This window comes from Dipodomys ordii, unplaced genomic scaffold (genome assembly GCF_000151885.1).
Source record: "Dipodomys ordii isolate 6190 unplaced genomic scaffold, Dord_2.0 Scaffold79, whole genome shotgun sequence".
Taxonomy (NCBI): domain Eukaryota; kingdom Metazoa; phylum Chordata; class Mammalia; order Rodentia; family Heteromyidae; genus Dipodomys; species Dipodomys ordii.
Window position 1 is genome coordinate 2004979 of NW_012267295.1, and position 13013 is coordinate 2017991.

The 13013-nt window shown below is 42.2% G+C and overlaps 1 protein-coding gene across 1 annotated transcript in view; it reads right to left on the minus strand.

Annotated features, from left to right (window-relative positions):
• Tnrc6b (trinucleotide repeat containing 6B) overlaps positions 1-13013 on the minus strand; it is a 241956-nt gene that overhangs the window by 1665 nt on the left and 227278 nt on the right. Inside the window, exons 18-24 of the mRNA XM_013024871.1 lie at positions 12232-12369; positions 9422-9598; positions 7276-7422; positions 6978-7073; positions 2813-3037; positions 2385-2455; positions 635-774 (exon numbers count right to left, since the gene is read on the minus strand). Coding sequence (XP_012880325.1) covers positions 635-774; positions 2385-2455; positions 2813-3037; positions 6978-7073; positions 7276-7422; positions 9422-9598; positions 12232-12369 — 994 coding nt within the window. The remainder of the gene's footprint in view (positions 1-634; positions 775-2384; positions 2456-2812; positions 3038-6977; positions 7074-7275; positions 7423-9421; positions 9599-12231; positions 12370-13013) is intronic.

Sequence of the window (13013 nt, forward strand, 5' to 3'; positions counted from 1 at the left end):
GAAGGAAGGAAGGAAGGAAGGAAGGAAGGAAGGAAGGAAGGAAGGAAGGAAGGAAGGAAGGAAGGAAAATGCACCTTAAAAACAAAAGCATCCATGTGCAGTAAAAGATCAATCGAAAGCATCAGGCAGGTCCTCACCAGACACCAAAAGCCCCTCAGGGGGACGCACTGCCACCTCACCATCACTTGTTCATTCTGTGTAGTGCTTTACCGTGGCAGCTGTGGCCGAAGGCAGGCAGCTCTTTCCTATTACCATTTTGGTGGCTGGGAGAGGAATGATCAACGTCTGATCTAGTTCAATCTGTTTCAAGTAAAAATCCTGCTCCCTGCCAAGACCGCAAAAATGTCATCATTATTTACAAAGAGGTCACCTCAAGCAACTTTGATTCTACCTGGAAAATGACAGCACTAAGAATAACTCACTACACTTCACAAGTTATTTACATTTGGAATTTTGATCACAAGCCTATGATACATGCAGAACAACATGAGCATTCTCAGATAGAAAGGACATGTCTCCTGCAAAGGCATACAAGGTGGGATTACTCGTGCATGTTTGTGTGTGCTGGCAGCAGAATACTCACATGAGCATTTCATGTGTGTCAGTCTAGATGGGCATGGGATGGAGTACTTACATGTGCAGTGCAGTTTGGGCCTTGGCCGCCTCCTGTTTGGTGCTGTATCGGATCAGGGCAGTGCCCTGGGTTAGATTCAGATGGAATGTCAGCAGTGGACCATGCTGCATGCAGATCGTTCTCAAGGTTGACCCATCAATCTAAGAAGTAACAGTATTCATGAGATATAAGTTAGGGTTGGGACAATTTGACAATGTTTAAATTATGGGTCTGAGACCCACATTCCCATTTTGCAAATAAAATATCTGCATAAATAAAGCTCAAAATGAATGAACAGTTCAGCCTGTGGTCTGTTCTCCTGAAAAGATAAACAAGTGAGTGGAAATTAAATTAGAGTGATATCTTAGAACCTAACAAGGCAGAAAAGATGATAGAGTATAAGAACTTAAAGGAACATGTAAAATTCTTGGGATCATTACTAATGTTTTATTTCTCTGCCTCCCCAGTAAGCAATTTCACAAAGAGACAAAGAAAAAAAACCAAACAAAACAAAACAGTTGACACGTGGTATTCAGAACTGACAACTACCTAGCCTAGTTCATAGACTATTCATTCCAATACTGTCTTACTTGGACCACTTCAAGGAGAGACTACTTCTCTGCTCCTTCTCTGTGTCCTAAGCTGCCCTCAGGCAACTTGACCAAAGGTACAGTTGAAGTCAGGTCAACTAATGCGTTCAGTTATGCCAGATGTTGTGGCACAGGTTTGAAATCCCAGAGCTCAGAAAGCAGAAGCAAGAGAACACTAAGTTCTAGGCTACATATTGAGACCCTAACGCAAAAGCAAACGGAGTGTGACAAGACTTCTCCTGGATAAGCATTATAAAAGTGGTGCTATAAAATCAATAAAGGCTAGGGCTCCTGTTCCTTTCCCTCATTCAGATACTGTCTCAGTCACAGAGCAACCACAGTTTAGGAAGGGCAGTTTAGTGTGACCAAACCTGTCCCTAGAAATCCCACCACAGGGCATGTGGTAGTAAAATCAAATCAGCAATGTTGTCTGTACTAGAGTAGAACAACAGCTGAAAATAAAAAGCACCTATGTGGCAGTGACAAAATCAATTCATTCCTTCTAGTGTAGAAATGGATGGTTATTTAAGCAGCATAAAAATGATTAATATTGAGTCTCAGGTCTTGCTGGATAAATTAGCAAAACAGGCACTCCCTTTCTCATTTTTGTTTTTGTGCTGACAGGGATGTTAGATAAATGCTCTACTACTGAGATACATTCTGAGCCCCAGGTAGCTTTTCAGTGTGTAATTAAAACATCCCTTTCTACTTAGTTTTGGATTCTACTGGCTCATCCATACAGAAAATTACCTCTACTACACAGAAACCACTACATCATACTGCTCAACTCTGATTGCTTTGTAAACTCCACAGATTTCCACCCATTTGATGGTGGACAGGAGGCTAAGTACCCCCTTTCAGAAGGTGGCTATATGTCTTAGAGGGAGGAGATACCTACTTCCTATATGCAGGACCCCACAGTGACCAGGAAACAAATGATTTTTCTTACATACCAATGTCCCCTATCTCCTAGTTTTCCTATTTCTCTCTTTTTGGCAGTACTGGGGTTAGATCTCAGGGGCTTTACCACATACAGGTACTGTTTTGTGCTTTTGCCATCTGGTCCTCCTACTTCTGCCTCCCAAGTAGCTGGGACTACGGGCATGTATTATCGTGCCCAGCTTCCCTCACTCTCAATACAGTTGAGTCCTCTCTAGAAAACCACAAGAAAGCACCATTACCTGTGGAGTGAGATTGTGAAGAACGAGCCAGTAACTAGGACGAACTGAGCCACCATCACTCCAGGTAGAGGCTGCAAGCGACCACAGACAAAGGATGAGGAATAATAAAACAAAAACAGAACACCCCCAACTCCAGAAACCATGTGGCAGAAATCTTTTTTGCCTCACCCTGACCTTTATATCCTGTGCCTTTCTCCTCGTCACTGACCCATTAGAATCTTTTGCCTATTTGCAAGACACTGTTTCCCTCCATGTTTTCTCTTTAGTCTGCTATTGGTCATTTTTAATTGAGAGGTCTGGGTCTCTACACCTTGTATTGTCGGCAACTTTCTAATCAAGAGATACAGACAACCAGTCTCCTCTTGTGTGCCAGCCTCTTCACATCCTCCCCATTGTGCCAGCCCAGCGGCTGCTGTAGGAGAACTCACCTGAGGCAAGCCGAGAGTCCTGGGTCCCCCACCCCCTGACGGATCGGGGTGCTGTGCTGCTCCAGGGAGATGCCGGTTTGGGGTTGGTCAAGCCGGGAGGTGGGCGGGGCAGCGGTGTAGTGTTCCTGGAGGAGATGTGGTTTTTCCACATCTTGTTGGAGAGATGAGTGGGGTTGTGTCCTATGGGATCTGGGGACCACGTGGATTTGTAATCAGGGAACTTTGCTGTGAGAAGAGAAGATTCAAGAAGCAATAGATTAGATGGGGCAAGTTTGTCCACAGATGTAAACAAATCTTGTTTCCACACAAATATGTATACAATCCTATTTGAAAAAGTTGTTCTTTGAGCTTACTGAACAAAAAATTTTCAGTGATATTACTGTGACTTTACAAAGTTTTCATAAAAACTGAAGATTTAGTAAGGTAAGTAATTCTAGGAGTAAGTACTCCTAAAGCTGTCAAGCTTATGATATGATTAAAATGTCAATACTAGCACAACTAAATTAGTCTATGAATACTTCATGCAAAAAGTACATTAAAAATTAGCTTTCTAGGATGGGAATGTGGTAGGATGCTTGCCTAGCCTGCATGAAGCCCTGGGTTCAATTCCTCAATACCATATAAACAGAAAAGGCCAGAGGTGGCTCAAGTGGTAGAGTGCTAGCCATGACCAAAAGCTCAGGGACAGTGCCCAGGCCCTGAATTCAAACCACAGGACTAGCAATTAAAAAAACCAACAACAAGCCGGGCGCTGGTGGCTCATGCCTGTAATCCTAGCTACTCAGGAGGCTGAGATCTGAGGATCGCGGTTTAAAGCCAGCCCAGGCAGGAGAGACCGTGAGACTCCTATCTCCAATAAACCACCAGAAAACCGGAAGTGGCGCTGTAGTTCAAGTGGTAGAGCGCTTGCCTTGAGCTGAAGAGCTGAGGGACAGCGCCCAGGCCCAGAGTTCAAGTCCCACGACCGACAAAAAAAAAAAAAAACCAACAACAACAAAAACCCACAAATACTAAGGGCTTATTGTCTTTAAGATATTAAATCAATGCTAAGGTTTCTAATACAGTGATCCTCAAGAGCCTCCAGTTCAGATGGGAGATGGAACAGTGGGATAACTGGTAACCCTGGCAACAGCACAATGTTCAAAATGCAGAGGATAGTCTTTGCTAGGCTGCCAGCAGAGGCTTTGCAGAGACAGATCTGAAGAATTCAGATCACGGGACCAGGTCGGTAAAGCAGGAAAATGGGAGATAAGGTTTAACATAGGATTTCCAATACAGAGTATAATCTCAGCCAATTTTGATTGAATGTCACATTTTGCAGGGGTAGGGTGGTAAGGAGGCGATGTGGAAAGCTAGGGCAGCGTAACCTGCGGGGGAGTTTCTGAAGCAGGTTCAGCACAGGGTTTATACAAGGGTGATGGAAAACGAAATGGAGCAGGAGGAATGGGTAGTGAAGACTGTGACTCAGGATACAATCATGCCTGGATGCAGGAAACAAAGAAAGGAAGGAATGGGAAATACTGAGATTCTGTGACAAAGTGAAGCCTGGGAGCATTATTAAAAAAAATAAGGGTATTCATTAAAAAGAAAAGATAATTTGAAAGTGAATGTTCAATTGTAGAGAAATACTTAAGTCAACTTGAGATATGGGGCACTTACAGACGGAAAAAGAGTTGGATGAAAATGAGCAGGAAGGGAAAAAGATCAGAGGCTCGAGGTCCAGGCACATTTCTGGGTATGGAGCAAGATTTTATCTCAAAAATAATCAGTGTGAGCCAGGCACTGGTGGCTTATGCCTGTAATCTAGCTACTCAGGAGGCTGAGAGCTGAGACTGCGGTTCAAAGTCAGCTTGGGCAGGAAAGTCTCTGACACTCTTCTCTCCAAGTCACCATCAGAAAACCCGAAGTAGCACTGTGGCTCAAGTGGTAGAGTGCTCCCCTTGAGCTGAAGAGCTGAGGGACAGCATCCAGACCCAGAGTTCAAGCCCCAAGACTGACCCCAACTGCCCACCCCCCCAAAAAAATCAGTGCAAGAGCTAAGTGCCAGTAGCTCATGACTATAATCCCAGCTACTCAGGAGGCTGAGATCTGAGGCAGACAAATCTAAGAGATTCTTACTTCTAATTAACCAGCAAAAAGCCGGAAATGTGGCTCGGGTGACAGAGTTCAACTGTGAGCAAAAAAGCAAAGTGAAAGCCTGAGGCCTAGAGTTTAAACCCCAATACTGGCACACCAAAAAAAAAAAAAGATATAAATAAAAATAGAAACAAAAATAACATACTAAAATATGAAAATTAAATAAAATATTAAATAGATGAAATAAAATAGCTGGGTGCTGGTGGCTCATACCTGTATTTCTAGCGTCTCAGGTGGCTGAGATTTGATGATTGTGGTTTGAAAAGCCAGCCTGAGCAGGAAAGTCTGTGAGACTATTATCTTTATTTAACCACAAAAAAGCCAGAGAGGTTCTAGTAGCATAGCACCAGTTTTGATTAAGGGATAAAGCCCAGATCCTGAGTTCAAGCCCCAGTAGCAGTATAAAAAAATAATGAGTAAAATAAAATTCAAAGCTAGCTGGCTTACACCAGCAATCCTAGCTACTCAGGAGGCTGAGATCTGAGGATCATGGTTCAAAGCCAGTCTGGGCAGGAATATCCATGAGATTCTTATCTCCAATAAACTCAGAAAAAGCTGGAAGTAGAGCTGTGACTCAAATGGTAAAGTGCGAGCACTGAACACAAAGAGGCTCAGGGATAGCACCTAGGCCCTGAGTGCAAGTTCTAGGATTGGCAAAATAATGTTATAATTAAGGTGATTACAGAAGGATTACTGTTTCATAAATCAGCTAACAAGTACATTTCTTTTTGGGAAATGTCACCCCTTCCTTCGCTTTCCCCCAATTTCCTCATCCTATACATCTACAAGATCTTTAGTTCATTTTCAATGTAGTGTTTAGTGAGTACCATTGCTGCATTTGTTCACCCTTTGTATTACCATTTCTGTGTCCTCCCTTACCCTCCCCCAAAGGCAGATAAATGAACACACAAGACAAAAAAACAAAAACAAAAAAAGCAAAAACAAACACCATCTCCACCAACAACAGCAGAAATTCATTTAGTTTCCTGGGAATTCACTTAACTAATTATTATTTAAATGTTCACACGTATAGAGAGGCATTTCACCTTTTGGTTTCTCTGCTAAGAGTATCCTCCTTTAGTCTCATTGTATATGAATGTAACATGTAAATTAGTCCTGCAAAGTATAATGCTGGGTGGTTATGTGAAACACAGGATTTCTCGTGTGTGATTTAGGCTCATACTAGAGACTTTTTTTTTTTTTTTGGCCAGTCATGGGGCTTGAACTCAGGGCCTGGGCACTGTCCCTAAGCTTCTTTTGCTCAAGGCTAGCATGCTACCACTTGAGCCACAGTGCCACTTCCAGCTTTTTCTGTTTATGTGGTACTGAGGAATCTAACACAGGGCTTCATGCATGCTAGGCAAGCACTCTACCAGTAAGCCACCTTCCTAGCCCTTGAGACACATTTTAAGAATTTTTTTTTTCTTTTTCTTTTTTGAGAGAGGATCTTGCTATGTAGCCCATGTTGGCCTGAAGTCCTGCTCAGCCTGAGTGCTGGGATTATAGGAATGTATGACTATAGCTAGCTTGTATCAGATCTTTGAGTCTGAGTCTGAGTGGGGATTGTAACATAGTCTACTCATAGCATTATGTAAAGGTCAAAGGTTGACTTCAAATCCTAGATTATATCCATTAAGCCAACAAGTACTTCTGGTCAAATTAACCAAGGCCTTCCCCTTCTTTGGACTTTTTTGTCTATAAGCTAAAGAATTTCTAGGGAAGAGCAAGCTGTTATTGGCTGCCACAGGAATAATAATCTGGACTTAACCATCTCTTCCCATGTCCCTTGATTCCTTGGCAGATTTGTCAAGGGAAGCATTTGTGTCAATCAGGTCACAGGTCCTGCTTCTTTGTGCACCCAGTGCTCAGATTCTATCACTTCTGGCCTTGAGTCAAAGTTGTAGCTTTTTTGCTTTCTTCAAGGTGATGGCAAAGACTTCTGGACTTCCTCTATCACTGGCCTCCTGTAAAAGTATTTCTTAGGAAACTAATGGCAAGTGCTAACCAAGGGAAGAAATGACTCTCATACCTGAAGTGCTATGAACGTTGGTGAAGGAGTTGTCAGAGGCACTGTAGGGCCAGGCACCAGGTGAAGGCAGCGAGGTGTTGAGGGAAGAATTAGACCCTTGAGGTGACAACAAGAAAATATGGAAGATTAAATGTCAGTTGATCCAGTGAAAAAAAATACCTAAAAAATATGCCTAAAAAATAAAAAATGTGAAAAGTAAACTGTTCCTATTTTCTGGTTACATTATTAGGTACCTGCATGGCTAAGGCTGACTTGTATAAAAATGCTGGGCGTCCACGCAGAGGATATGGCAGCCTACCTGTGGTGTTATCCCGCAGCAGTTGGTGGTCAGTATCTACAATGGGAGATGTGGCTGTACCCCCCAGCACACTTCCTGGGGTGACATAGGGATCAGATTCAGGGTCAATATTTTGGATACCTTTCCATGGCACTCCTGGTTGGAATTCTGAGACAAGAAGAGCAAATGTTAGGGAAAAGAAGTTGTCTTCAACCCCTCTCCTCTCATCCCTCCGTACCACCATTCCCCCCCCCATAAAAAAAAAAGAAAAATAGATCTATGAAAAGTCTAAATTATGAAACTATTTTCATCATAAAGTTAAAAAAAAACTTTGCCTGAACATATACTCTTGCCAATAGCACTTCATTGTAGCATAAAAGTCTATCTGGGGTTAGGAAGGTGGCTCAGTGGTAGAGTGCTTGCCCTGCATGCATGAGGCCCAAGGTTAGATTCCTCAGTACCACATACTCACAAAAAGCCAGAAGTGGTGCTGTGGCTCAAGTGGTAGAACCCCAGCCTTAAGCTGAAGAGCTGAGGGACAGTGCCCAGGCCCAGAGTTCAAGCCCCATGACCACCACCACCAACAACAAAAAAGTCTGTCCATGTGGTTACTGTGGTTGTAAACTGGAAAGAGAGCACAGGTACTTAATCCTCCTGCTCCCAGGGAGCTACAAGCAGGGAAGGTAAGTAGGCCGAGAACTGGTAGAAAATCTAAGCCTTTTCTGTTTTCCTTACTATTCATTGGTCAAAATACACAAGAAAATTAACCAACAAAAAATTTAATTCATATGACTTCTGCCACACAGGAATAATAATGAGGAATAATTTAGTTTATCATGAGAAAGCCTAAATTTATATTAAAGCTTATCATGTTTTTATTGGTTAAGTTATATTTAAAGGTATGTGATAGAATTAATAAACTATCTTCCTAATCAAATTGAAGAACAATATATGTGGATGTGTGTATCACACATATATGAATATATTTTTTAAAATTTTGTATTGTTATTATAAAGGTGATTTACAGAGGGGTTATGGGTTTTGGACAATTTCACCCTGAACAGGATATACTATCTCATCCTTCTCTAATAAAACTATATATATATATGCCACAAGTATGTATGTACAGAAAGAAGTATGTATATATATGTGTGTGTATGTATGTGTATGTGTGTGTATAATATAATCAGTCAACTGGATTTTTTTTGTTTTGGTTGTGGGGCATGAACTCTGGGCTGGGCACTGTCCCTCAGCTCTTCAGCTCAAGGTGAGCACTCTACCACTTAAGCCACAGTACCACTTCCAGTTTTCTGGAGGTTTACTGGAGATAAGAGTCTCATGGACTTTCCTGCCTGGGCTGGCTTTGAACTGTGATCCTCAGATCTCATCTCAGCCTGAGTAGCTAGGATTACAGGTGTGAGCCACTGGCACCTGGCTTGGATTTTTATTTATATATTTTTAAAATTTTTATTATTAAGGGGCTTGGAAGGTGGCTCAGCGGTAGAGTGCTTGCCTTGTATGCATGAGGCCCTGGGTTCGATTCCCCAGCACCACATAAAGAGAAAAAGCCAGAAGTGGCACTGTGGCTCAAGTTGTAGAGTGCTAGCCTTGAGCTGGAGAGCTGAGGTACAGCGCCCAGACCCAGAGTTCAGGCCCCATGACCGTCAAAAAAAAAAAAAAAAGAATGCAGAAAAAAATTTTATTATTAAGTAGCTGTACAAAGAGATTACAGTTCTCTAAGTCAAGTTATAAGTACAATGCTTCTTGATCAAGTTATTCTTATTTTGGCTTTACTAAATTTTCTAATTTCCCTATAATAAATAAAGTGAAGACAGAAAAAATTAAATAATCTCAGTGTATTCATCACTGCATATCTACAGCCTAAGTAATAATAAAATCTCTAATAAAATCTTTAATCAACTGACTAAGGCCTGTATTCCAGGCATTCTACTCCCAGCTACAAGGTCATCTTCTACATCTCCAGAGGCCCCCCTAGTCAAGATTTTCCATCTTCCCTTAGCACAATGCCCTGCCTTCCTGCCCTTACTAGACAATAATTACTGAATTGAAAAAAGAAAGCATGGAATTCAGTTAAGTGTATTGCAAAAACAATGTGATTAGAACCTGAACAAATGCTATTCCAGTAAAAGCATTTCCTGGACAATACCTGGAGGCCAACTGGCATTGCTGGATTTACTTCCAATTTTATTTGTTGGTGGAGATTTGGCAGGTAACCAGCTATCACCAGCAGGACCCGTATGGCCACCCAGCGTGTCACCTGGGATGATATCAAACTGGTTGTATGGTGACCCTCCTCGGGTTTTACCAGGGGCCACTATAGCGCCTGAGGAAAGAGAGAGGTAATTAGTTAACTCAGAAATAGAGGATCTGTTCAGAAAGCACTCTGGTGAGATTTTTATTGTTTTTTCTTTCTGAGTAATGGAGATTGAACAAGGGGCTTCCATTTGGTACGCAAATGCTCTGACATTTGAACTGTCTCAGCCCCTAGATGAAACTTTTCTTTTTTCCAGAGGATCTTAAATACAGTTTTCTGAAGCATGTGGAATAAAGAGAACACTGGAATATGAGGCTGCATGGGGCACTTATCTCATAATTAAGGCGGAGATGGCCTTAACAAATCATCTTACCTCTCTGAGCTTCTCAATTTCTTATGTAACTCAGAGGCCTATTCTCATTTTTTTTTTCTTGGTACCAGTACTGTTGCTTGAATTCAGAGCACTGCCTTATTCTGCTCAAGGATGTCACTCTACCACTTGAACCATGCTTTCCATCCAGCTTTTTGGGGGATAAATTAGAGATGAGTCTCATAGACTTTCCTGTCCAGGTTGGCTTTGAATCACAGTCCTCAGACCTCAGCCTCCTGAGTAGCTAGGATTATAGGTTTGAGCCACCAGTGCCCAGCTTCATCCTCACTCCTGAATGCTGAATGGTTCTTTTAGTATGGTAAATCCCCTTAGGAAATCATACCATGCTGCAAATCATACCATGATCACCAGAATTTCTATGCTAATCACTCCAGTGAGAAATGGGAAGCTTTTTTTTTTGGGGGGGGGGTCAGTCATGGGGCTTGAACTCTAGGCGTGGGCACTGTCCCACTTGAGCCACTTCTGGTTTTCTAGTGGTTTATTGAAGAGTCTCATGGATTTCCTGCCCGGGCTGGCTTTGAACCACCATCCTTAGATCTCAGCCTCCTGAGTAGCTAGGATTATAGGTGTGAGCTACTGGCGCCGGGCTATGGGAAGGTTTTTAAATGACATCTCTACAGATGATACCTACCCACATTTCTTAAGTGCTAACTTAGCTTTAGATTAGCTAGAAGCAGCAGGCAGGGAGTCCAATAGAGAGAAAGGCATTTGCTATTGCTTTAAATTCCAAGGCAATGAGATGGAATTCCTGTCCAAGGGTCCTTGCCAGCAAAAGGCCAGCAATGAACTCTGCAGCTCTGAGCCCCAGGGCCTTACACAGGAAGAACAGCAAACCCTTTGTCTCAATGTTCCTGAGGGCATTTCTGAGATTTTTCTGGTGCCCCTGCTTGTATTTTATATGCTGTGTGGAGGGAAAAAGTTAAAATTTTAACATTTCCTTAAGTCAGAAACTAAGAAAGTATGTTTTACTTTAGATAAAACATTAGGTACCTGTGAGATGTCATTCTACTAATTTTTCTCAATGAATCTCCTATATTATGTTACTCTGTAGTCTTAGGATGTAATTCATGAACAGATTAAAAAATTATTTCTAGCATGATGTATTAAAATACATGTGTAAATATTGAGTTAGATAATCTGTTTGGTTTGGCCTAAAAGGAGTATTATCAAAACTATCTCCTAGCTCAGCTAAGAAGATATTTGCTTTTCTCAAGCCAATGCCTGAAAGTTTGGCTCACAGGCACATTATGGTCAAGTAGTAGGAAATGAAAACCTCAATTACCTCAGGGAATGCTTAAGGAAATGGGAAAAACAAAAACAAAAACTTGTCTACCAGTTCTAAAAGAGGCAAGAAGAGGGCTGGCTTCAAGTCATGATCCTCACATCTTAGTCACTTTGAGTAGCTAGGATTATAGTTGTGAGCTACTTCTTTTTTGTTTTATCCAGGGCTGAGGACCGAACCCAGGGCCTTGCGTGTGCCAGGCAGGCGCCCTTCCGCTGAGCTAACCCCCCAGCCCCTGGCTTAAGTTTTATCATTTCAACAAGTCATTCTTGATTTTCATCATGCTTGGGGTTGGCAGGCAGAGAAATCCATGTGACTCCTTCCTTAGACTTCTTGATGGTCTTATTAAAGAGGGCTGACAATGAGAACCTGAAGTCTGCAGGCTGAATGAGCCTTTTAAAAGCCAAACACCTATTCATACTTGGTTTTCATGGAGACCTGATATGTGAAACACTGTCAAATGAAACAAATAGAAGTGAAGGGTGAGAGAAGGGTAAGACTGCTTATCTGTTTACTAGGGAGATGAGGAAATTTCCAGAGAATTATGGAGAGGAGGAGCCAAGTCAATTCACCACAAAGCCTGCAATGTACTCCAGTGCTGTCCCGCAAGACATTGCTATTCACGAGGAAGAAGCTTTGTGAAAAACTCAAGCCTCATGGGGGGGAAGGGGAAACAAAGGAGGAGGCTACAATGCTTGATAAGAAATGTACTCATTATCTTCCCCATGTAATTGTAATCCCTCTGTACAGTATTTTCACAATAAAAAAATAAAAGAAAAAGAAAAACTCAAGCCTCATGTATTCTGATTAGTTATCTTTCAGAGTTTAAAAGGCGCATGCCTGTAATCCTAGCTACTCAAGAGGCTGAGGCAGGAGGATCATGGAATTTGAGAGCAGCCTGAGCTACATGGCAAGACCACATTCAAAACAAAAGCAAAAAAACTTCAAACAACATTTGGGATATTTGGTGAAGGTTAAGGCTGCTAGGGGCAGGGGCTCTGCTTATAGTGACTGTGAGGTGGCTCTCACCATTTTTGTGCATGGTGGCTTCCTGTGTGGCCACAGAGGGCAGTCCTTCCATCATGGAGGTCCACTGTTTGAAACGAGACTCAGTCCCAGCCTCCTTCCCACCAACCATGCCATAGTCCATACCGCCAGAGCTGAAGCCTGAAATGGAGAACCAGGGTTATCTCTTTCCTGTATTTCTCACATCAATGCTAATTCTCAGACAGAACCCATGAACAACACCATCATTCGCAAGCTAATTTATAAAGCCTCGATTCAAAACTCTGATCTTGGCTCATGCTAAAAAGATGTCGCCTCTTTGTTAATGTGTGAAAAGGTTTGTCCTTGCCATCTAATTTAGTCCATTCTCGGGGCCTGTGTGTATCTACTTTGTTACCAATTAAGCATTTATGTCACAGTCCACTGGAAAGCACTCTGCAGCTGAAATGGAGAACACAAATAGAAGAATATATGGCAGCAGCAATGATGGGTTGGCATGGGTACTTTGGAGAGAAAAGGCCAATAAAGCTCTGACTCATGACTTATACCAAGTGTGTTTAGGGAATGGTGAGAAGTTCAATGGAAAGCAATTCCCTGTCTATGGAGAAGTAAAGAGAAGTAACAAGAAGTAAGGAAGTGTAGCGGAGATGGGGAAAGCCATGGCCTTTACATGTTTGGCCTAGGAAGGCAACTAGGTTTGTGTTTTAGAAAGAAAAACTGCCAGGGTGAGGAAGGGACACATGGGGTTATGGCAGAATCTGAAAGACCAATTTGAAAGTCTTCTCATGAAAATCCTAGAGCTAGAA